Raw genomic sequence first — 25,728 nt, 5'->3', positions numbered from 1 at the left:
AGTCAACCATTAGAACACCTTGAAGATATTTCAAACAAAAAGTGCTGCCCTAACGGCGCATATTGCCCTACCCCTTTGCATGGTTTATATTTTTGACAAGCCCTGAAGCAGTAGCCCATCCCCAGCCCCATCCCCTCCGCCCCGCTTCGGCCGACGGAAAATGGAAGTAAATTTTTTTCGCACAGAGAATATTCCGGAATAATAATACCAAGTTTAGTTTAGTCTCGCAAAGAGTGAGTGAGTGAGTGAGTGAGTAAGCAAGCGGGAGTATTCGTATTCGTATCCATTTATAAGAAAGAACACTCTTGATTACTTACATACTTCCCTATGGTTCCTTCTCCCTTTACAGGACTCCAAGACTGATTTCTTCAATCCCTTGGAACCATAAGAAATTAAACTGCCTCGCTGAACCTGACCTGAACTCACCATTCAAAAGGAAAGAAAAAAACAAAAAACAAAAAAGAAGCAAGAGAACTAAAGTTGTCTATTTAGAAAAAAAAATTACTTTAATCATTACTATTGGTAAACCTATTCCTTTTCAATTCAATCTCAGGTTAGATACTATTTGATAAACTCCATTCCTCTTTTTTTTGGCTGCTATCATTCTTCTATCAACTTTCACGGATTATTTCTTTTAAGATCAATAATATTATACTTCAATTTCAGTATAATAAAATAGATCTTCCCAGATACTTCTATCCATCTCCACATATATTTCTGGGTGTCTACTAGGATTACAGAAGCGGAAATAAAGGTCTAGTTCAAAACAGCAGATTATCTTTTCGTTTCTTCATCTCTCCACTCTCACCACCCTCCCATCCAAAGTAATATTATATTTTTTCCTCCAACTCCTACTTTTTCTCATTCTTTTAAGTTCGATATTATCAGTAACTCTTCATATTTTGGATTGTTTGATATATATCTCTTTTTCTTCCACAATTTTCTAGGTGTTTCTTCTCAATAAAGGTTTTAGTCATAGTGTCTCTTTGTTTTCACTCTGAAATATCCCCTGCTAATTTCAATTTCCTTTTTTTCTATTCTTTAAAGAGAGAATTTAGAAAATAAAAAGGATAGATAGTTATTAATTTAATTTATCTATTTTTTAAAAAAATTACATTCAATTGTGTTTTTTTTTACTTATATTAACAGAAATTTCTCGACCAAAACAAAAAACAACAACTGAAAAGATTTTAGAAAGATAAATAAAGAATTCAAGTTTTCGAATTTTCTTTTCACTTTCCATCTTTTCAACTTTATTATTTCTTTTCTCTGTGGCTGATTGAACATTTTTTGCAATTCATTCTTCCCACGTAAAACAAGAAATAATAAAAACAAACAGTCTCAGGATATTTAAAATTTTATTTGAATTTCCTTTTTTTTTTTTTATTCAAATAAATCAAAACAGATTTTTTAAACCATATTTTTTTTGGGTACCTTAATCCTGTTTCTTTAAAGATTATTACTATACTTTGAATTTTCAATTTTTTGAACTTCAAAACAACAGCAAAAAAAAACAAAATTTTTAAAGATGTCAGGTATTGTTGCTCATCACTATCCATTGGTTAATGGGTTCTCCAATAAATCTTCTGACCCAAGAAGTAACCAACATCAATTCCAGCAAAATAACTACTTGAATAATTACAATTCAACCCTTTCGCTTAATAATAATAACCACTACCAACAACAACAACCTCCAACTGTACATCAATTACCTCTATATACTGGTACTACCAATTACAGCAACCAAATTCAAGATAATGGTATGTCTCATTCCATTTCACAACTTCAACTTCCATTACCAACTCAAGTTCCACAAGTCCTACAACCTTCTATCACTTCTAATCTCTATTATAATCAATTTCAACCTTTAGGACAGCAAAATAATTATTCAGTGTCCTGTAACTACCAAGGTCAACAACAACAACAACAACAACAACAGCCAACTATCAAGCAGTATCAGTCCTCTACAGCTGTAGCACCGCCACCACCACCACAACCACTAAATTTATTACCTCCTCCTCCAGGACTAATTTATAACAACAACAATCCTCCTCCAATCGATCAGACACAATTCTCTGCTCCTTTACTTCCTCCTATTAATAAAAATATTATGGAACCTCAAGTTCAAATACAAATTCAATCTCCACAACAACAACAACAACAGCAACAAGATCAACAACAAGTTAATGGAGGTGTTTCACAAGTATTAGATTATGATATTATGATAATGTCTGAATTTTTCGCTAAACATGCCTTTTTGGCATTTAGTACAAATCATTCGAAACTTAATTCAGATTCTAATTCAATTGAAACTTCACAAATCTTTATTAAGGGAATTTATTCTGTTTTAAATGCGACAAGATTACCTTCTGTTTCAATTTTTTTGGCAATCGATTATTTATTCAAATATATTGACAAAATTAACAATAATCTTGCATCCATTGGTGGTAATACAGTTAATGTCATTTATCAAAATTCAATGATTGCATTTGTATTAGCAAATAAATTTAATGATGATAAAACTTTTACAAATAAATCATGGGCTCAGGCTACTGGAATGGATATAAAAATTATCAACGAATATGAAAGAAATTGGTTACAAGCTTTCCAATGGAAATTATTCGATGATAAATTCATATTATATGAAGATTTTAATAAGACATTTAATTATTTCGTTAACGAAAGAAAAAATACAGTGATTACTCCTCCTGTACCATTATTACCTTCTTTACCATCTCCATCTTCAATTCAAAATAATTATTTGACTCCAGTATCATCAAATTTATTAAATGATTATGAATACTCTTCTTCTACTACTACTAATAATAATAATAATTTAACAAACGTCTCATCCTCTCCTTCTAATTATTATTATTCAGATGATTTAATGGAAAATTACAATTACAATGATGCTTCTTCTAAAAATAATAACTTGATGATGAGCTCTCCAATTTCAATTCATGAATATGAGCAAGATTATATTACTAAGAATAACACCATATTGAATTCAGGAAATTATAAAGATTATAATACAACATTTAATATGAACAATAATGATAAACTATTTGATTATCATTCACAAAATCATCGGTTACCTCCTTTGAAAAATACTCAACCAAATTTTGGTATGGATTCAAAATGGAAATTTGATGATTCTTTGAATAATTATATGTCATCATCATCATCTTCTTCTTCTTCTTCTTCTGCCTGTGCAACAACATCATTCACCAAGACTCATTTACCATATTCTACAGTTTATTAAGCAAAAATTGAGGACTTTTATTCAGGAACACAACACAATGCAACACATTACAAGCATCACACATGTATACCAAAAAAATAAAACAGCAACCATATCTCCCTCAAAAACAAGCAACCCTTTTTTTTTTTTTTAATCCTACCTTTTTTTTTTTTTCTAACACATTTTTATTTTTTTTTTTATTATAATTATTCTTCTGCTATTAAATAAAAAAATAAAACAAAAAGTTATGCCCAAATATATTTAAAAACAAAAAAATAAAATAAAAAAACTATACTTTTATTTCATAGAAAGTTTAAAAAAAAATTTCCAAAAAGATAATCAGATAAATAAAAATGTCTGTTTTCTTTTTAATCAGCACATAATGAGAAAAAACCATTCACACAAATAGATAGAAAACACAGTAAAAACTGACACCTAAATGGAAACAAAAAACAAAAAAAAAAATTACTACAAATCACGACATAGGCCCAAGAAAAAAATCACAATTATACATATGAAAAAAAGAAGTATATTTCTCAGAGCCAAGATTGGAGCTCTTAACTGAGTCATCCACGGCAAAGAAAGAAGAAGAACAGAATTGATTTATGTTTCTTCAAAAATAAATACCTATGTGTCCTTTTTTTATATATATATTTTTTTCTTTAATTTCTAATATTTTATTATACATTTTTTTTTTACAACTAGAAAAGACTAAAACTCCTATCTATTATTCTTACGAAACAAATTATTTTATATTATACATATTATTTTTTTTGATATTACGCCAAGCTAAGTTAAACTAACTATCCTCATTTTCATTTCATCATTAATTACCACCTGCTTCTCTAAACCATCTAACACTTCTATCCATACACACACAACATAATCCTTCGTTTGCTTCACTATTCATACCACCACGAACATCTTTATTAATATATTCAACACCTAAAACAGGTGGATGTTTCAAAGAATCACCCAATTCATCATTTAATAAAATTTCATCTTCATTTTCAATATCTTCAGCAGATATATTTAAAGTTGTGACACGTTCTTTACTCTTAACATCCCAAACACGAATCTTACTATCATAACCACAACTACTTAAAAATTCACCAGTAGAATTAAAACTTAATCCCATAACCCATCCACTATGAGCAAAACTTTGAATACTTGATTCATTAGAATTACTATGAGTCGGAACAGTTAAATTACCAACACGTTCACCAAATTCAGTTTCATATAAACTTACACAACCAAATGATCCAGAATCATTTGCAACAGCTAATAATGTACCTGCTGGAGAAAATTTAACTTCACGAACTGAATTACTATTTTGTTCAGTACCTTTCATACCAAACCCTTCAAAATTATATAATGGTCTTAATGTACTTAATTGTGATACAATGACTTTACCATCTGCAAACCCAGTGGCAATTAATCCACGAGATGATGCCATATCAACACAAGTAGCAAATGTAGGTGATGTAGCTGGAATCTCACCTTGAAATTCTAATTCTAAATTATTTATACTATGTTGTTCAACCTCATCTTCCTCGTCCTTTGCTGTTGTTGTTGGTAAATGAAATTTCCAAACATATGTAGACCCTTTGACATCAGTAGCTGCTAATCTATGTGAAAGAACTTGATCATTTGATTTCAACCATTTAATTGCCCAATAAGATTTCTTCTTCAATAAGTTATCTTTAATCAATTCTAATTTCATCAATTTCGAATTTGCAAAATCATATCTGTAAAAAAAAATCTCACCTGAGAAAGTAACACATGAAATGATTAAATGTTCAATTCCTTGAGAATCTATACTATGGAAATTATCCACATGATGAACACCAGTCTTGTGAACAAATTGAGATTGGAAATTATCTCTCGGTTGATCTGTGTCTAATAATTTATTTTTCCATAATTTGATGGTACCATCACCTGAAGCTGTTATGGTGAATGGAGTAGAAATTGAGACATCAAAAATGTCTGTTTCGTGGGCTCTGCCACAATTGGCTGTTGATATGAAAATCTTGGACATGATCTTTTACGTATAGGTGTTTTGCCTTGATTCCTCTTTGGTTTCTTGATTTCTTGATGTTCTTGTAATGTTACAACTATTTTTCATAGTTTTATGTATATACATATATATATTTTAAGATCTTATAAATCTTCAAACACAAGGGAACGTCCAACCCAAAAAGAAAGAACGAGAAGAGGAGAGAAGAGAAGAGTAAAGGTGTCTTGACTACATGAATATTAATGATGAAACCAATTGAAGTAGAGGTGGAAGTCGAAGATGAAGTGAAGATAATAAATAATGTATATGCAACATATACTTTCCATTTAAGGATGCTTCAACAACAACAAGAGCGACAAGGGATCCGAAACAACGACACTTTTAACAACAATATGATATTGCAAGAAAGTCATATTACTAAACGATATTCTGAATTTTGGACATTAAAGACCCAATTAGAAAAAAATTTAGGAATGGAATTACCATATGAATTACCAGGGAAGACTGCCAGTAGGATGATGACGACGATGATGAATAGTAGTTCTATTTTTTCTATAATTAGTGGTACAAAACGTAATGGGATTGATTCTGATGTTATTAATGAACGGAAAGTTAAATTACGTGAATTTCTTTATGAATTACTTAATGATTCATTTGATACTAAATGGAAGAAATCTACACTGGTAGAAGATTTTGTTCATTTGAAATTTCAACCATCTTTATTATCTAAATTTACAAAAAAGGATGATGTAGAAACTTTACCATCCGAGATTAGGAAGGAGCCAAGTGAAGCTCTAGGTAATCACGATGTATGGTTACGAGAATTTAGAGACTGTAAAAATGTATTAGAGGAACTTGTTAAAGTTACAATGAGTATGAAAGAGCTCAATACTAAAGCCATGGGACTACGATTACGATTAAATAATCTTGAAAAGGGATTAGTCACTATGGTTGATGCTGATTTTGAAGAATTAAATCGATGTAAGAACCTATTATTGACATTGAAAAACGATTTAAATGAAGTTATAGTTAAAAATGTAGGTGGAAACAAAAGTGACGGAGATAAGAGAACCATTTCTTCATTTTCAAACACCTCATATGGAGGAGGAGAAAGAGGAAGTATGAGGCCGATAGTTGGTAGAAGGAAACTTGGTGGTAATGAAAGTGTTCAAAATTTGATGCAAATTCAAAAAGATGTCACTAAGGAACAAGATGAAGAATTAAGGATGTTACATAAGTCAGTGAAGAGACAAAAGGAACTATCATTGGAAATGTATGAAGAATTATCTCAACAAAATGAAATGTTAGATTCGTTTGAGAACGATGTTGAATCGACTGCGAACAAGTTACAAGCCGCAGGGAGAAAGGCACATAAGTTCAATCAAAGTTAACACTTCCAAAGGGAAAAATAGAACATGGTTGACTGTCTTTACACAGCTGCAACTGGTCTTTGGGATTATATTACCGACTTTGATAGAGTTAGACTAAAAATATAAACTGGCATAGTACAGAGTATTTTTGAAAGTCACCATGGTGTGAAGGATTGCATTCCGAAAAATTGTCCTTCTGCTTGATCTTTTCCTTCAAAAGTAAAAAGATTTCAAAGGAGAAAGAAGAGAAAAGGGATACCTATAGAAGTGGTTTTGATTCGCTACTCAGTTACATCAAAGAGCTTTGGAAGGAATGTATAATTGAAGGTTTCTATTTGCTCTGAGCCCCTTAGCACTTGAATCTGGCATATCGGCTGGGTCTATTTAGCCCAATGACTTAACAGCTTTTACTTGGCCTACATATATAAGTTCAGACCAAGAAATATAGACATTTATGTAAACATACGAGTTTGCTGCCATTATAGGGGAAAGTAATGAAAGATTATGTTTTTTACACTGCGTAAACTTTACCGATTTACCAGTCAACTACAAGTAAAGTTAGCGTGTTGACCATATAGTTATATAAAACTAGTTAACATAAAAACCACACATAATAATAATCATGATATGAAACCATATGCTCCATTTTATACAGAGGATAAGTATGGAGAAGGCCCAAGAGTTTATTCGGCACAGATATATATAGTAATTAATTCATAAAACTTTGTGGAACGTTCCCTTATTTACCCTGAAGGCTTTACGTATGTACGTGGTGCTGTAATTATTTATTTACAATTACATACACCACACCCAGACACACATCCATCATATATCGAATTTAAAATAGCCGCCGAGGTAGTGCTGCACTTTCTTTTTCTCTCCCTCTCCCAAACATCCACGTGACCTGGCCCTGTTCGGAGCGACAGATTCTTCTCAGAGAAAATGCTTCTTTAACAGTGTTACCCTACACCTGAACACCACATTAGGAAAGTATTTCTTAAAATTTTTTCTCTTTGTGACACTTTAACAGCCATTGTGACAGCGATAAAACGACAAGTTTTCTGTGTGGTAACGGATATGCGACATGTATGGGGATTAGTAATTGAAAAATTAGACTTAGCACGTAGTGTATGTAGGTGTAATACCGATGAGATGCCATGGGATGAGAAGGAATAACATGCATGAGTATTGGGATATTTCAGTTTATACCTATATCCAGGGACTATGTATATACATATATTCGTACATATCATTATAACATCACTGAGACTGACTTAGCAACAACGCTATCATAACAACGAGTTGGAAGGACACTCACAAAAGCGTCATGTCATACACACCCCCATCTGACCCAGTCAACAAAGTAACCAACAAAACCATAAAGATTTCTCAACTATGTGAACTATGTCATTCCCGTAAAGCAGTAATCAAAAGACCCAAAAACTTGCAAAAAATTTGCAAACTATGTTTCTTCCACGTCTTCGAAACAGAAATCCACAACACCATTGTCACAAACAACTTATTCTACAAAGGTGAACGTGTCGCTGTCGGGGCATCTGGTGGTAAAGATTCCACAGTCTTAGCACACATGTTGAAATATCTGAATGAAAAATATAATTACGGTATAGAGATTGTCCTACTAAGTATTGACGAGGGGATCGTTGGGTATCGTGATGATTCTCTCGCTACAGTGAAGAGAAACCAACAACAATATCAATTACCATTAGAGATTGTCTCTTTCAAAGAATTGTATAATTGGACCATGGATGAAATTGTAGCCACTGCGGGAATTAGAAATAGTTGTACGTATTGTGGTGTCTTTAGAAGACAAGCTTTGGATCGTGGTGCCGAAAAATTGGGTATTCATCATGTAATTACGGGTCATAATGCTGATGATATGGCTGAAACGGTCTTAATGAATATCTTACGTGGGGATGTTGCTAGATTGGAAAAATCAACCGCTATTATTACTAAGAGTAAAGGATCTCCTATTAAGAGATCTAAACCTTTTAAATATTCTTATCAGAAGGAAATTGTTCTTTATGCTCATTTCAAGAAATTAGATTATTTTTCTACAGAATGTACTTATGCACCTGAGGCATTTAGAGGTACTGCAAGGGAATTTATGAAGAATTTGGAATCCGTAAGGCCAAGTTGTATCATTGATATCATTCAAAGTGGTGAAAATTTAGTATTGAAACAAAAGAAAGTACATACAAATGGTCAACAAAATAGTAATAAGGTAGCTGGAGGGTTTGTTGACGGTAATAGATGTACCAAATGTGGATACTTGTCAAGTAATGACATTTGTAAAGCTTGTATTTTATTAGAAGGTTTAGAAAGAAATAGACCTTCCATTACTTTAGATAATGACAGCTCTGTCGATGGTGCGGCAAGGGTCATGAGACAATTAGAACACATGTCATTTTGATCAGCCTTTGTGTATGTATATTTGATATAATCTGTATATTCTATAAACTAACTTCATAACATACCCCAGCACAAGATATTATATATGCCATTTCTCTATGGTTCCTCACGCCCATTTGCTATTATTGTGAATGGTAAACACGCCGTGTATCGGTACTATAAACCCAGACATTACATACAAAACCCAACAAATAGTAAATAATAACAACATTTTAGCCATTTTAGAAGGCTTACGAGAACAAGAACATGTATAAGAATCTGCTGTATACGACGACAACGGTTCAGATCAAAAAACAAAACACCGGAACACCATCGAAAAAAAAATATAGCAACAGGACGAGGTCTATCGTACTAAGTAGTTCTAAGAAACAAACACATACACACACATATATCCTCTGAAGAAGAAAAAAAAGACAACCTACTAATACCCTAGATTCCAAGCAATATGAATAACGAAGATTACGGTTACGATTATGATTATCTTTTCAAAATTGTTCTTATCGGTGACTCAGGTGTCGGTAAATCCAATCTATTATCACGTTTCACAACGAACGAATTTAACATAGAATCCAAGTCCACAATCGGTGTAGAATTCGCTACGAGAACTATCGAAGTTGAAGGTAAAAAAATTAAAGCTCAAATTTGGGATACTGCAGGTCAAGAACGTTATCGTGCCATTACATCAGCATATTATAGAGGTGCTGTCGGTGCATTGATCGTTTATGATATAAGTAAATCTAGCACATATGAAAATTGTAATCATTGGTTGACTGAATTGAAGGAAAATGCTGATGATAACGTTGCTGTAGGGTTGATTGGTAATAAATCTGATTTGGCTCATTTACGTGCTGTACCAACTGATGAAGCTAAAAATTTCGCATTAGAAAATCAATTATTATTTACAGAAACAAGTGCTTTAAATAGTGAAAATGTCGATCAAGCTTTCAGAGAATTAATTACGGCCATATATCAAATGGTTAGTAAACATCAAGTTGATTTGGGTGATTCTAATACTAGTGGGGCTACGGCTCCAAAGGGTCCAACTATTAGTTTGACTCCAGCTCCAAATGAAAATAAAAAAAGCAGTTCTAATAATTGTTGTTAGGGAAAAGAAACAAATACCGATCTCCAATATACATATATATATACTTGATATATTAACCAAAAGAATTGATTCTATATAGCTGTAGAAACATTCATATAATACAAATAAAATATAAATAAAAAATCTGTATCATCTAACATCATATTGTCCTTCTATCGATTTGGGGAAATTTAATGATCTTATTTTAACAAAATCAAGTTTAAATTCAAGAAACCTGAATTCGAAAACTTTGCATTGACGAAGTGTGTAAACTAGAAAGAATCTGCTCCGTGATATGAGCTTCAGTATATTTTATATATTTCGCAGCTTTCGTGTTTCCATCTTTTCATTGAGTATCGTACGCCTCGCATAAAGACGCTAGCAATTCGATATACATTCGTAGGGCGCATGACTCAGGAACTAACCTTAAAGTAAATCAACGTTACTGTAAGAAAAAAGTTCTTTCCCCTATAATAAATCTTCAAATCTTATCTGTATTAATAACTGATAAAGGCTAAAATTGGTCTGGTAATGGATTTTTTTCAGGTCACCGTTGGTAAGTTATTGTACCTCAATAAATACATAAGTTGGAGACAGACAAGTGATATAAACTAAATACAGGTCCAAAAATATTAACGAGGGGGGGGAGTACTTACTGCTCTCGATGAAAATGGCTATTATTCAAAGAATACACAGGGATTTGGCTATACAATACCAAGTATTTAAATAATGTGTCTCCATTAAAAAGAGAAACATATTTTTTTTTTATTTTAAGCACGTACCCCAGAGTTATTGCATAATGACAATATACGGAGAGGCTGCTCTTTACAAAATAGACTTTTTCATTATGCATTTAAGGAAAATCCATTAAGGTTATTCTGTGGCCTAAGCCCACCAACATTTTTAAGTTATGAACAGCAATGGACTCCTGGATTTGCAGTGCTATAATCGGAGCACTAATCCCCGTTTCAATGTTGTTGTTGTTGTTGTTGTTTTAGCGTTGTTTTCCCACGTGGTTTTTTCAACGTTGTCTTGTTTGGGTGTTCCTCGCTACTAACCGGTCCGCTCTGCCCCGCGGTTGATAGTTTTTCCGGAAATACGCAAAACAGTGGGGCGGAAAAACTTTTTAAACACAGTAATGTTTTTCCGAGGTTGTTTTTTTTTTTTTTTGGAAGCCCTGAAAAATTAAGAATCCCCCATATGAAAAGAATTGGAAAGCAAGTCGTATAACTGTAAGTAAAGTTATAAAATTAAAGACCAGGTTTATTATAGCCATTCCAAATGGTATTAGGATCTAAAAACTTCAACCTACAATCATTTGTAAAAAAATGCATCCTTACATATAGGTTTTATCAGTACCCATATAAGAATTATTTAAATTCTACATGACTTACCTGATAACTTATATACTGCTTGCAACATTATAGCACAACAACAGAGACATATCTTTGAATAATATGTACTTTGAAATACACAAGTATGTGGGGGAGGTTCAAGTAATTTAATATAGTGAGTGTGAATAACAGTGTCTTTCTCGTTTACTAAAAAGTCTGACGAATTTTGCCCCACCTCCATGAGGAAATGCTACATAACACAATTTGAGATAATTTATCCGAAGAAAAAGAAAGCAGCTCCCCCGAAGAACGCCCCGTACAACTCACTCTTTTAAATTTTTTCTCCTTTTTCTTCTCCACAGAAAGAAGTGTGTTCCCCGGATAGCAAATCAATCGGATCTCTGTGGTCCAGCAAAGCGCGCAGTGGAAACTCGTACGACTCGAAATTAACTAAGTAAAAAATGTTTTTCCGAGAGGCAAAAAAATTGGAATTCTCGAAGTACCCCCCACGATATAGTGCACAGAAAATTTTTCCGAATATTCCTTGATAATTTATCTTCCGGTGGTCTGATTTATTATTATATAAATACCCTCCATTTATTCCCAAAGAAAAATGGTTATTCCGTAAACTGTTCCTTTGATATATATTTTACTTTGACTCTTTCCGCACGATATTCTTTTGGATAAATCCTCGTATAATTAGCATAATAAATTGTTGACAACTTTAATTATATATTTTATCTGCTTTAAAAAGAAATTAATATAATATAGGTAGAAAAAAAAATATTTTCTACTTGGTCATTCGCTAACTAACAAGGATAAATCAACTCAAGAAATCTAACAGTCAGTCAAGATGAAAGATAAAGGACAACCAGATTTTCCAGCAGATAATGACGAAAGACCGTTTAAATGTGACGTTTGTTCTCGAGGTTTCCATAGATTAGAACATAAAAAGAGACATATGAGAACACATACTGGCGAAAAACCACATCATTGCAACTTCCCAGGTTGTGGGAAAAGTTTTAGTAGAAGTGACGAATTGAAAAGACATTTAAGAACTCATACCAGTACATCGCAAAGGAAAACAAAGAAACCTAAATTAAGAGGTCTTAAAGCTTATCATATTAATGAAGAATCAGATATGGCCTTAATGAATAATTCACCCACTTTATTTTATCCACACCCACAAATGGCTACAAGATTAGCGCCAGGTATGGCTATCGGTCTTAATCCAATGCATGCTGGTTTAATACCGCAACAACTGGGTATGCACTCTATTGTTATTCCAGTAATGACGCCAAATGGTACGCCTGTTCAAATGTATTCTACTACTCCAACTGCTCCTGCTACTGCTGTACCACATCCACATCAACAATCAACGAGAGTCACTACACCTCCACCACCATCTGCTTCAATACAAGTTGGTCCACATCAATTCTCACAAATTTCTTCATCGGTATCAAATACAACAATACTTTCACCAAATGGAATTCCAATGCATGCAAATGCAATGAACGCCATTCCAATTTCAAATCAACAACATAATTTCATTGCTGTTCCACAACCACGTAGTATGGCTACGCCACCTCCACCACCACCATCCAAATATGGAGTTTCTTTACCGGTTAATGCTCCATTAATGAGTAATAATCACTATCATACAAGCAACAACGGGACATTACATGATTCTACAAGTTCTTTAGCTCTAAGTGAGCAGTCAAACACATCTTCCATTTTTTCTTCTACTAATGCACCCCATTCTAATAATAATAATCATTACAATGCGCATATTAATCATGTCTTTTCAGGACCTACTTCTCCAACATCACATTCAAATGAGTATATGCAACCATCAAATCCTAATTCTAATAATATTATTCACTCGCAGTCGCAAACACAAGGATTTTTCCAAGATAGGAAGATAACAGCTCCAATAGTCAATATTTTAAGTTCTTTGAAGAAGAAGAACAAGACAACGACGACGCCGACGACAACAAGAAATGAAAAACAACAACAAAGAAATAAAAGTTTCAAAATCGATAAACCATCGCCAGTTGAACCAAGAGCAGTATCAGCGATCAATAGTACGATATCGTTATCATCGGTTCTGACGAACAACACAACGCACAGCACATTACCAGTTATTAAAACTTCATGTAATGATTTGACACCTCTAAGGTTAAAGGCAGACGGTGTTTCATATTTGGATGTAGAAAAAAGACCTCGTGAAAGAGCTCAATTCCAACTTTCCACTGATGATGAAGACGATGATAGTAATGATGATGATAACACTACTTCATCGTCTTTACCTTCGACAAGAATTGAAAATACTTCAAATATTCCCCATAAACTTAATATGAATACAGTTAAATTACCACCAGTTCGTAATGTCTTAAGACAAATTGATTTTTTCAATAAACCAAATTGAAAGGCAGAAAGAAACATAAACCATTACTACAACAAAAATTAACGAATATACGCACGCACGCACACCAACTAGTTATATTGATAGATGAATCTAGCCGCATTTTTTTTCACAAAAAATTTAATGACCAACATATATACTCCTCATACCTGCATATGCATATATAGTCTATATACATACATATACATATCTATATGAATTACTATAATGACTATATCTAATATATTATAATATATTATCATAACGTTCAAGCTACTATTAATTTCACTATATTGTCCATTTGCTTCGAGAAGACGCTGAAATAAAAAAGGAAAAAGCTTCTGTTTGTTTTTAAGACAAGCTAAGAAATATCCATCCCACCAGGGTTAGTAAAATCCTTGGTTAAAGAATGCACTCTATTATATTGGGAGAGTTTGATGTGTTATAATCTCCAAAAAATCTTTGAGTCCGCCCCTCCCTCATTGTTGTTGTGAGAAGAGGGAATGTTACTCTATGAGATGATGCATGGAGAAAATAATTACAACTCTTTCAATCTTTGGGAAAAAGAGTGGAGTTACATACATAAGTAAGTATATTACATACAACAGATCCTCATAAATAAATCCTTACTGATTGCATATACAACTATATCGCGGATTGAGGATAGCTATCTATGTATTGGTCCGGTCAAAAGGATCTTCAAGAAAAGAAAAGGTTCCTTCAAGAATTGGATTTTGCAGAGCTGCGACGATGTATATGAGTTTCGTTTCTGGGCTTTTTTCTTTTACCCCGGATTACGTGAAAATTTATGTTATACATACCTAGATTATATAAACTATATTATGATATAATAATTTAAAGGATTTGACAAGAACACGTACACAAGAGATTACATAATACCCAAGAAGGTCCTATACAAGAAGAACACAAGATACACAAAGAAATAAAACATACATTAACGAAGAAGAAAAAGAAGAAGAAATGGGTAACAATCCAAGCCATCCTGCCACATCACACACAAAGGGTGCCTCATCCATCTCATCCAAACCTTTCCCTATAACGTCGTCAACTGATAAGAATAAGCTGAAGAAACGAGTAACAGAACCCAGTAATACGTATACGACAAGTAAACCTATGAATATAATAAAACACGCCGCTACACCACCTGCAACACACGCTAACGAGAGCAATACTCCTATAAAGGACACGTTGTCTGATAATAATAATAATAACAATAATAATAATAATGATAGGGAAAAATCCAATACGAGTAGTAATAATGACACCCTTACAAAGAAGAAATCCACACTTTTGTTACATGAAGAAGACGAGGATGAAGCTGACCTTTCACCATTTTCATTAGACAATCCGATGAGTCATGATAGTATGAGTTCCGTAAGTAATAGTAATAGTGATATTTCTGACTCTTCTGATATAATTAGCTTATCATCGTCACAGAAGAATGAAGGACAAACGAAAGCGGCTGGTTATGATATTGAGGATGATGATATGCAAGTTTTGAATAAGGAGGTTACTTCTATTGAAGAAACAGTTAAGGATCAAGAGACTACGTTAAAGACATTGACTTCTAAGTCTGATGAGAATACAGTTGGTGGTGGTGAGAATGATGAAGGGAAAACAGCGGCAACAGCTCCAAAAAAGGAGGAAGAAGAAAAACCAAAGATCATGATGTATCCTGTGGAGATTGAATGGTTACAAGGTGGTGATAAAGTGTATGTTACAGGTTCATTTACTGGATGGAGAAAGATGATTAGTCTAATTCCCGATCCGGAAAAGCCTGGTACTTTACATGTGAAATTACAATTACCTGAAGGTACACATCGTTTCAGGTTTATTGTTGATAATGAATTAAGGTTTAGTGATTATTTACCTACTGCTACGGATCAAACTGGTAACTTTGTTAATTATTTGGAAGTAAAAGCTCCAATTCCACCGGCATCTACTGCAAATGCAAAAATGAATGAAAATGAAGATGAAAATGCAAATGTAAGGAGAAGGAGAGCCTCTAAGGATATTGATGCGAATTTACTTGCCATGTCGTTAGAAGATCATAAAGATGAAGGTGGACATGCTAGAAGGAAAAGTGTAAGTAAAAGCAAGAAACGAAAGGATTCCATTTCACATAGTGGAACAATGGAAGCAAAAGATGACGTAAAGAGCAAGAAAGAAAGAAGAAAGTCGAAAGTAAGTGGAACTGATGATGAACCAATGAGTGCGCGTTCGAGGATAGCGTTAGAGATACGAAATGATCCGGAAGATTTTGGAGATGGATATTCTCGATTCCATGAACCGGGGGAAGAATTAAAGAAGAAATATGAATATACTCAAGATATCCCTTCAGTCTTTACAGACCCTAAAGTGATGGAAGAATATTATTTAACATTAGATCGGAAGAAGAGTAGTGGTAATTCTCATTCTTTACAATGGTTAACACCGCCACAATTGCCGGCACATTTAGAGAGTGTTATATTGAATGAAGATGGTGGTGGTAGTGGTAGTAGAAGTGGTAAAAGTAACGGTAGTAGTGGTGGTAGTAGTAATACGATATCGGGGGTAGAGAATATATCCGGGGCCTTACCTATTCCGAATCATGTGGTATTGAACCATTTAGTGACCACTAGTATTAAACATAATACACTGTGTGTGGCGTCTATCATCAGATACAAACATAAGTATGCGACACAGATCCTGTATACTCCGTTACAATAGGCCCTCACTACGGAAAGTATTTAGGAGCCTCTCTATATGATCTCTACCTATGACCTGTGTAATGTGGTTTTATAATAAGATATAAATGATGTAATAAGACATGATACGGTGTAAGATAATAGTATAATATAAGATTATTATTATGTAATAGAATACAATTACATGCCTGGGGACGGTTATTTCATCCAGTTGTCACACATTGCGTACTATCTCACATATATTATAGGCGTCTATCTACACAGCGAGGATAGTTCCGGAGATAAACTCCGGGGTGCTGGGAAGGCCCTTGTGCGGCTATAACGCCCACGAGAACACCCATCCCCCACTCCCCCACTCCCATGGTGGAACAATAAACCGGGGTTTGACCCCCGCCTTCCCTCCCCGGAAAGTCACCTCGAACAGACAGAGAAAACGGTGACTGACTGACTGGGGGGTGTGGGGGACGGTATCTGTAGTATTATATTATATTATATTACATTGTATTTACACTATACCATAATATGCTATAATATGGTATGGATGTCTGGATGTCTGGATGGAATTGGAGACAAAGAGACCCGGGAGTCCGTTATTATCTCCGCAATGCACATTTATAGAGGTTTTAAGGTACCCCAGAAATAGAATAGAATAGAGTAGAATAGAGGCAGATATACTACTACACTAAAGCAACACCCTGAGCTATAAAAACAGGTGAACAAGAAACCAAGATTCCTTCCCCAATTCCTACTCTTGTTCATATCATATTCGTTTCTCACCACTCATATTCTTATACACATAGCAATTCAAAAACATACAAGACATCATCAATATGACAAGATTATCAACAGTAAACACAAAGGACTCTCCCGTCTTGATCCCACAAAAATTAATAAACAAAGAAAGACAAGATTCTAAACTACAAATCGATGAAATAAATACTTTCTTAGAATCGAACCCAGAAAAACAATCCCTAACTCATCAACTAATAGATCAAATCGTCAATGATCCAATCTTACAAACAGACACCAAATATTACGATCAAACAAAGGACCAACAAAGAGAAATTACAGCAAAGAAAATAGCAAGATTAGCCACATACATGGAACATGACATCAAAACAGTTAGAGCTCAGTTCCGTGACAATGACCTGATCAAACAACTCCAATCTTCATCTTCTTCCTCTGTCCTTCCTTTGACAAATAAAGACATCTCATTATTTGACAAGCGTCTATCTCTCGTAGCAAACATAGACCCTCAATTAGGTACAAGAGTTGGTGTCCATTTAGGACTATTCGGTAATTGTATAAAAGGTAACGGTACAGATGAACAAATCAAATATTGGTTACAAACGCGTGGTGCCGCATTCATAAAGGGAATATACGGTTGTTTCTCCATGACTGAACTAGGTCACGGTTCTAATGTGGCTCAATTACAAACTACAGCTACTTATGATTCTAAATTGGATTCATTCGTGATAAATACTCCAGATTTGACCGCAACAAAATGGTGGATTGGAGGTGCTGCTCATTCTGCAACTCATACCGTTTGTTACGCAAGATTACTCGTAGAAGGGAAAGATTACGGTGTTAAGACATTCGTGGTCCCATTGAGAGATTTGGAAACTTTACAATTGTTACCTGGAATCTCCATTGGTGATATTGGATCCAAGATGGGTAGAGACGGTATTGATAATGGATGGATTCAATTTAGAAACGTTATCATCCCAAGAGAATATATGTTAAGTAGATTTACTAAAGTAATTCCCTCTGAGAATGGTAGTGATAAAGTTACTGTCAAAACTCAACCTCAATTGGATCAAATTTCAGGTTATAGTGCTTTGTTAAGTGGTAGAGTTAATATGGTTATGGACTCTTTTAGATTCGGTTCCAAATTTGCTACTATCGCTACAAGATATGCCGTAGGAAGACAACAATTCGCTCCAAATAAAAACTCTACGGAATTACAGTTGATCGATTATCCATTACATCAATATCGTGTCTTACCACAATTGACTATACCATATTTGGTTTCTCCCGCTGCGTTCAAATTGATGGATACTTATTATTCTACATTAGATGAATTGTATAAAGTTTCATCTTCATCTCCTGCTAACGCTAATGGGTTGAAAGTTGTTAGTGAAAAATTGAAGAATTTGTTCATTGATAGTGCATCATTAAAGGCAACTAATACTTGGTTGATCTCTACTTTGATTGATGAATTAAGACAAACTTGTGGTGGTCACGGTTATTCTCAATATAATGCTTTCGGTAAAGGGTATGATGATTGGGTTGTTCAATGTACTTGGGAAGGTGATAACAATATCTTATCTTTAACTTCTGCTAAATCCATTTTGAAAAAATTCGTTGATTCCGCAACAAAGGGTAAATTTAACAATTCATTAGATGAGGATTCATTCAATTATTTAAATCCGAAATTTATCATGAAAGTTTTCACCCCATCTGGTGACTCTACAAGTATTATCGATGATGATGACCTTTATAGTTACACCAAAATTTGGGAAGTTAGTTTGGTTAAGATTTTAGCTTTCATTGGGAAATCGATTGAAAGATCTAGAGATGTTGATAGTGTTTCGAAATTATTAGTTATGGTTTCGAAATTCCATGCTATTCATTCCATGTTAAAAACATATCATAATAAGTTAACAAATAATGATCCCCATGATAAGTCATTCATTAACGATCAATATACTCAGGAGACAATGTGGAACATTTATAAATTGTTCTCCATCTATTTCATCGATAAACATTCTGGTGAATTCCAACAATTTAAGATCTTAACACCAAACGACATCTCCAAAATCATTCAACCAAAATTATTAGAATTGTTACCAAAATTAAGGAAAGATTGTATCGCTTTGACTGATTCATTCAAATTACCTGATGCAATGATTAATGCTCCAATTGGCTATTACGACGGTGATATCTATCATAATTATTTCAATGAAGTCGTAAAGAATAATCCTGTGGAGAAAGATGGTGCCGGTATTGCTCCTTATCATAAGATTTTATCCGATATGTTGACAAGAGGATTTGAATTCGACGCTAAATTAGGAGGTAGTTCAAATAAAGATATTTTATCCATGTTGAACAAATAGTGACATACTTGTCTACATTTTTCTCTTCCATTTTTGTTCTTTTTTTCACTTTGTGATCTATTTTTGGTATTATTCTTTCATATATATTATATTCTTCCCTCTATTTATTTATTATATAATCTATACTTTTTTATGTATATTAACGACTGTATGAATCTTCTATATTCTTATTCTTATTCTTATTCACCATCAAGTTGATAATCCATTTACGTACGAATATTACAGTATATGTCTGTAAATTTTTCACACGCACAAAAAGAGTGAAATTTCACATTTCAAAGCTATACGTAATTTTATAGAAGATGTAACGTAATGCAATGCACCTAGAGAACAACAGTTACAAAACAAGAATACACGTTCAGAGGATATAACATATATACAGTCCAATACTCTGTGATATCTTCTAGGAACTAATATTCTCAAAATTGCGCACAGTTTTACGTGTGAATAACAAACAATGACTGATTTGAAAAATCGTACTGAACAACAACAACAACAACAACAACAAGATTCAATGAATGTCCCAATTTTAAGCACCTCAGAAAAAGAGAAACAAAAACACAACAAAAATCAAGACAATAATAATGGTGGCACTGATTCCTCCGATTCCCAGTCATCTTCATCGTCTTACTTAGACAAGGAAACCTATGAGGGTAAGATATTAAGAAAAAGAACATCAAGTATCTTCTCTTTAGATACAACACCATTAGCTCCACCCAATGAGAATGATATTGAAAAATTCACAAGTGACAAATACCATTTCAGTATGATTAGAAACTTACACATGGCAGATTACATCACCATGTTAAATGGGTTTTCTGGGTTTTATTCCATCATTTCATGTTTAAGATTTACTTTAACAGGTAAACCGCATTATGTACAACGTGCTCACTTCTTTATAATATTAGGAATGTGTTTTGATTTCTTAGATGGGAGAGTCGCAAGATTAAGAAACAGATCCTCATTAATGGGTCAAGAATTAGATTCGTTAGCTGATTTGATTTCATTCGGTGTCGCTCCTGCTTCCATCGCATTCGCCATTGGGTTACAAACTACTTTCGATGTGTTTGTCTTGTCATTTTTCGTACTTTGTGGTATTACAAGATTAGCTAGATTCAACGTAACTGTAGGACAATTACCAAAGGATAAGAAGGGGAAATCTAAATATTTTGAAGGTTTCCCAATGCCAACCACTTTGGTTTTAGTGTTTGGTATGGCTTATTGTGTTGCACATGGGATGATTTTTGATAATATGCCATTAGGGATTGTTAGAAAGGATCAAATCTTAGAATTCCACCCAATTGTACTTACTTTCTTTATTCATGGTTGTGGTATGATCTCAAAGAGTTTGAAAATTCCAAAACCATAGATCAATTGGCTCAGCTTTATTCACAGTTTTTTTTTGGTTGCTCCATCAATTCATTCAGAAATTAAACACATTTTTCTTTCCCCATTTCGCTTGTTTCAGTTTTTCCTTTCTTTATCAGTGTGTAAATAAATAAATATATAAATAAAGAGATAAATGTACAATATACCATTACGCCAATATATATTTTTTCATTCCATATTTTAGTTTCTATTCAACCGGGAACATTAATTCTCGTTTTTTTTTCAAATCATTTCATTTATTTATTCATTAAAAGACTTTTGAATACAAAATACAAATTATTATATTGTATTATATTTGTATGTAATATTTATGAATTTGTATATGTGGCGGCGCTACCAGGCGTACTTGTAGATCTTAAAAAGGCCTTCGAACAATGGGAAGGAAAGATTCCAAAATAATAGTATATATCATGGAGTTCAATATCTAGTTACTTGAGCACTGAGAAACCCAACTCCTTAAGAATATATATGCTAGAGGTAGGAATTTACACATTATTTTTTATATTTTTATTCTCTTGAAGAACACATACCTAACACGAGCCAGTTTTTTTGAACTACGATACTTTTTATTGTACAATTATTCTTCCCGTCCTCTCTTAATTGAATAATCTGCTGATTAAACAATGTCTATGAATAAACCTATTACGATTATCGATGAAGATGACAGTAAAACCACTTTCCCGGCTCCTCTACTAAAAAAGCAAAACTTTCTAGATCAAATAGATCTTGGGTATAAATTCCCTTCCAATAATAATAGCAACAATAATAATGGAAACAAAAAAAAATTAGCCGCCATCACAAAAATTGAACTAGAATTCAAAGCCTTTCTTTGGGACCTCAATGTAACCTTCCAAGAAAATGATATAACTGAAGATGACGGTAAAATATATTTATTATCTCGGCAGTTAACCACCCCGTTATATGAGTCGTTACAAAATTACATTTCTGATACCAAAGGTAAGCGAACTTTATCATATTCTAGAATCATCAATGATTTGATGCATTATTATTGCCATACCGACTTTGACAAATTGGTCAACTTATGGACTGAGTTTACTATGATAATACAAGGAACGGGAGGTATTAGGGAATATATTTCTAAATTTGAAGAACTGTATAATCAATTACCTGATAATTTCATTTCAAATAATGGAATGATCTGTCAATTTATTAGAAATTTGAAACCTTCATATAAGTCATTTTTTCAGAAAAAAATCATAAATTTACAAATTGAATTGACTTGGGCATTGGTTCTTTCCATTGCCAGGGAGGCAGAAACATATTTAGAACAAAATCCATTCCTTTCCAAAGGTACAAACGGAAACAGAACAGTACCTAGCAGGTACGGAAACAAAAATTTACACCAAACAACTGCTGAAGCAACAACACCTACAGCAGCCACAACAAAGGGTAATTATAATCCAAGACATGGAAGAAAAAATGATCCTAGCAACCATGCTGTAAAAAATAACAATAAATATGTCCCCGAAGATAACAATTATCAGCTTTATACACCTCAACCTTATGCATTAAGCGCTTCAACTTTAAACGTCCCAAGGAAAATGCCCAAAGATAATATATATGATCCAGCACAAAACATTTGTAATATATGTTTGAGGAAAGGTCATCCTAAAAAGATGTGTAGGGCAAGAGGTATTAGGAAACCTTCCCCACTTTCTTATGATTAAAAAAACGGAATAAGGAAACAGAAAAAGAAAAGTTTGTCTTGCATAGCATATATATATATAATCACGGAAAACTTCTCTATTCTTATTTATTTTTTATACTTGCAAATAGCTAGCATTGCCATACACTTCACACTTCTCTTTTTTAACATTGTTATAAGTTTAAATATGCTTCCATAGGAGACTTTTCATCTGTGACATATTCTAATAATCTGACGGTAGCGCCCTCCGATCATGGTTTTAATTGAAAAGACTCCAGTTGTCATATGGAGAGTGTCAAATTAAAAAAAAATTGAACTTGATGTGAGTTGTTGTTCTACATAAATTATCTATTGTTTGTTTGAACTAAAAATCATCCATTTCAAATGATTCATCCATATCTGTATTAGGAACACTTGAATATTTCCCTTTCTTCTTAGGCTTTGGAATTGGCTTCGTTTTCTTACCTTTAGCGTTTGTAGCATCCTCTTCACCTGTATTATTGATACTATTTCCACTCTCAGCATCATCAGTACCATGAGCGGCTTCGTCATCATCGTCATCAAAATCTGAAAAATCAACATCAGCTTCAGCATCAAAGTCATCATTATCCCATCCTGCTTCTAGATCCGCATTTTCAATATCATCTGCCCATGATACAGTCTTTGGTTGTTGTGATTGTGTTTGATCTAATCTACTAAATATACTCCTCTTTGGGAATATACGATCATGAATGAAAATGATGTAAAAGATAGAAATAAGGGTGCACGATATGAAAATACCTACAGTCGCCTTTCTGAATGCCGAATACCCTTCTTCGTTCTTTTCTTCTTCTGTATAGTCATCTGTGTCGTCATTATCAGCGTCGTCCTCAGGTGCACTTTCCTCTTCATCGGACTTATCATCATCGTTGTCACTTTCGTCATCACTTTCACTGTCACTTTCATTCTGAGTTTCTTTATTTGCTTTATCAGATTCTTTAGAATTTTCCTCTAACTCATTCGAACTTATTAGTGTTGCAGTGTCTTCATCAAATTCAACATTATTAAGGAAAATGTCCACGATTCCTCTACTTACCAAAGCTTTATCATAAGGTACCATATGTGATGCATTATAAACATTGATAAAAGTTAAATTTTTATCATATTGAACGTACCCAGCATCCAAATCTTCATGAATCCATTTATATTGTTCCATATCGTTGGTGAAACCTTTAGTACCGCCCCAGTTTAAATTGTTGATGACATCTAATATCCCTTTATTATTACAAATTAAGTCTTTATCACCATTAAATAAGACGATTTCTATACCATTATGCATTAATTCAGGGAATAGGTTGATTGAAGGTTTTGAAATTGGATTTGTTAATTTATTTAGAACGTTCCTATTACATTCTTGCCATTTAGGGAAATGAGAATTAGAATTGGAATCGGAATTGGAATTGGAGTCCAATTCAGTAGAGTCAATATTTAAAGCTTCCATAATACCGGGAGTATTGAAAAATTTACTAACATTTGGTATGTCTACGGGCCAATTCATTCCACAAGATGGATAAGAATCTTTCAAGTCGATGTTGTAAACGTTCAAACAAACTTGATTTTCAGGTGTACCCTTGGATAAATCTCTTGTATATTGTAATAATAGATTTATAATCTTATCACATTCATCGAATGAAAAGACATCTTGATTGCTATTGACAACTTTTTGACAATTCTCATGAGCATTCATTAAATCTTTAAAATTAGGATGATCCTTCGTAATTATATTTTTTTCCATGGCAAATGGTAAATATGATAGAGATTGTATAGAGGGGTCAATCCAAGCATTACCTATTAATAATCCCTGAATGTTATATTCTGAATCTTCACCAGGATCAGTTTCTAATGATAAATTATGATCTAACATTGCCTTTGCGATGAATGGGAGGTATTGTCCTGCGTAGCTTTCACCAGCTAATAATATTTTTTTAGATACATCATCTGGGAAAATCGTAAAATAATTTTCTAAAAATTGCATGAAATGTGCGGTGACATTTTCTAAATCTTTATCATATATCATATTCATGTTACGTTTCTCGTTTTGATTCTCATTTTGATTCTCATTTTGATTCTGGTTGTTTTGATTCTCATTCTGATTCTGGTTGTTTTGATTCTCATTCTGATTCTGATTCTGATTGATTTGGTTTTGATGATGAGTAAAAGTAGAAAATCCAGTTCCTACAGGTTGATCAACGAAAACCAAATCACTTCTCGTATGCCATGATCCATCATTCAAATGAGCTTTCCCGCTAGAATCTATTCTAAATGGTCCTGATTCAACAAGAGCGCCATCCATTGATGAACAACCTGGACCACCATTCAACCAAAAGATTATAGAATCATGATTTTTCTTCTTATCATGGAACTTCCAGAAAAAATATTTACGTCCATCCTCATCTTCTGAATCATCATTTGGAGATTGTAATGGGATTTGACCTGCAAACATCTCTGGGATCAATGATGTATCCTTTATTGACGATAAACCCGGTATTAATTCAGATGCGACGTGGTATTCATCTTTTGATTTCAAAGCCTTAGAGTTGGAACAAGCATTTAGAAGTGTAGTTAAAAGAAAGAATTTCAGTATGCTTCTCTTGCATGATGTTTTTGAATTATTGACCATCTCCAGGTTGGAGTAGAAGTATTAGCAGATGTTGCTTGGTATATTACTTTTTGTGCGTTGTTCCTTAAAAGAGAAAAAGTTTTATAAGATAGCAAAACAGTGGATGTATATTTTATTTAGCAAAGACAGTACGAATATCCTTATAGAATCCTGACCAACTGTTTGTAATTTCAAATAATAAAAGATAGCTCGAGCTATCAAAGTAATGCCTTTTTTTACTATTTCGATAAATTTAGAAAAAATAATATTACCCGTCCGTGGTAATTGCAAGTGAAAGATAAGAAGAAGAAGAAGAAGAAGAAGAAGAAGC

At 33.4% G+C, this 25,728-nt stretch overlaps 11 protein-coding genes across 11 annotated transcripts; 9 read left to right on the top strand and 2 right to left on the bottom strand.

Moving 5' to 3' along the window:
• Positions 1-1,528: 1,528 nt before the first annotated feature.
• On the top strand, positions 1,529-3,262 carry CLG1 (Clg1p; the record flags this gene model as incomplete). Its single annotated transcript, XM_003672058.1, has 1 exon — positions 1,529-3,262. One exon carries the CDS (start codon positions 1,529-1,531, stop codon positions 3,260-3,262), a length of 1,734 nt encoding a protein of 577 aa, XP_003672106.1.
• Positions 3,263-4,067: 805 nt separating this feature from the next.
• Positions 4,068-5,279, bottom strand: SKI8 (SKI complex subunit WD repeat protein SKI8; the record flags this gene model as incomplete). The annotated part of the gene is made up of 1 exon (XM_003672057.1): positions 4,068-5,279. The coding sequence occupies one exon, from the start codon at positions 5,277-5,279 to the stop codon at positions 4,068-4,070; it is 1,212 nt and encodes a 403-aa protein (XP_003672105.1).
• Positions 5,280-5,500: 221 nt separating this feature from the next.
• Positions 5,501-6,649, top strand: VAM7 (Vam7p; the record flags this gene model as incomplete). Its single annotated transcript, XM_003672056.1, has 1 exon — positions 5,501-6,649. One exon carries the CDS (start codon positions 5,501-5,503, stop codon positions 6,647-6,649), a length of 1,149 nt encoding a protein of 382 aa, XP_003672104.1.
• A 1,306-nt stretch (positions 6,650-7,955) lies between these two features.
• Positions 7,956-9,059, top strand: NCS6 (Ncs6p; the record flags this gene model as incomplete). The annotated part of the gene is made up of 1 exon (XM_003672055.1): positions 7,956-9,059. The coding sequence occupies one exon, from the start codon at positions 7,956-7,958 to the stop codon at positions 9,057-9,059; it is 1,104 nt and encodes a 367-aa protein (XP_003672103.1).
• Positions 9,060-9,503: 444 nt separating this feature from the next.
• YPT32 (Rab family GTPase YPT32) lies at positions 9,504-10,163 on the top strand (the record flags this gene model as incomplete). Its single annotated transcript, XM_003672054.1, has 1 exon — positions 9,504-10,163. One exon carries the CDS (start codon positions 9,504-9,506, stop codon positions 10,161-10,163), a length of 660 nt encoding a protein of 219 aa, XP_003672102.1.
• A 2,166-nt stretch (positions 10,164-12,329) lies between these two features.
• On the top strand, positions 12,330-13,904 carry MIG2 (Mig2p; the record flags this gene model as incomplete). Its single annotated transcript, XM_003672053.1, has 1 exon — positions 12,330-13,904. One exon carries the CDS (start codon positions 12,330-12,332, stop codon positions 13,902-13,904), a length of 1,575 nt encoding a protein of 524 aa, XP_003672101.1.
• A 957-nt stretch (positions 13,905-14,861) lies between these two features.
• Positions 14,862-16,610, top strand: NDAI0I02890 (protein kinase subunit beta; the record flags this gene model as incomplete). The annotated part of the gene is made up of 1 exon (XM_003672052.1): positions 14,862-16,610. The coding sequence occupies one exon, from the start codon at positions 14,862-14,864 to the stop codon at positions 16,608-16,610; it is 1,749 nt and encodes a 582-aa protein (XP_003672100.1).
• An 808-nt stretch (positions 16,611-17,418) lies between these two features.
• Positions 17,419-19,704, top strand: POX1 (acyl-CoA oxidase; the record flags this gene model as incomplete). Its single annotated transcript, XM_003672051.1, has 1 exon — positions 17,419-19,704. The coding sequence occupies one exon, from the start codon at positions 17,419-17,421 to the stop codon at positions 19,702-19,704; it is 2,286 nt and encodes a 761-aa protein (XP_003672099.1).
• A 457-nt stretch (positions 19,705-20,161) lies between these two features.
• NDAI0I02870 (CDP-diacylglycerol--serine O-phosphatidyltransferase) lies at positions 20,162-21,073 on the top strand (the record flags this gene model as incomplete). Its single annotated transcript, XM_003672050.1, has 1 exon — positions 20,162-21,073. One exon carries the CDS (start codon positions 20,162-20,164, stop codon positions 21,071-21,073), a length of 912 nt encoding a protein of 303 aa, XP_003672098.1.
• A 643-nt stretch (positions 21,074-21,716) lies between these two features.
• Positions 21,717-22,781, top strand: NDAI0I02860 (uncharacterized protein; the record flags this gene model as incomplete). Its single annotated transcript, XM_003672049.1, has 1 exon — positions 21,717-22,781. The coding sequence occupies one exon, from the start codon at positions 21,717-21,719 to the stop codon at positions 22,779-22,781; it is 1,065 nt and encodes a 354-aa protein (XP_003672097.1).
• Positions 22,782-23,123: 342 nt separating this feature from the next.
• Positions 23,124-25,418, bottom strand: KEX1 (serine-type carboxypeptidase; the record flags this gene model as incomplete). The annotated part of the gene is made up of 1 exon (XM_003672048.1): positions 23,124-25,418. One exon carries the CDS (start codon positions 25,416-25,418, stop codon positions 23,124-23,126), a length of 2,295 nt encoding a protein of 764 aa, XP_003672096.1.
• Between the last annotated feature and the right edge of the window lie 310 nt (positions 25,419-25,728).

The sequence above is a fragment of the Naumovozyma dairenensis genome, chromosome 9, assembly GCF_000227115.2.
Source record: "Naumovozyma dairenensis CBS 421 chromosome 9, complete genome".
NCBI lineage: Eukaryota > Fungi > Ascomycota > Saccharomycetes > Saccharomycetales > Saccharomycetaceae > Naumovozyma > Naumovozyma dairenensis.
This window is presented reverse-complemented; position numbering and strand designations above follow the sequence as displayed.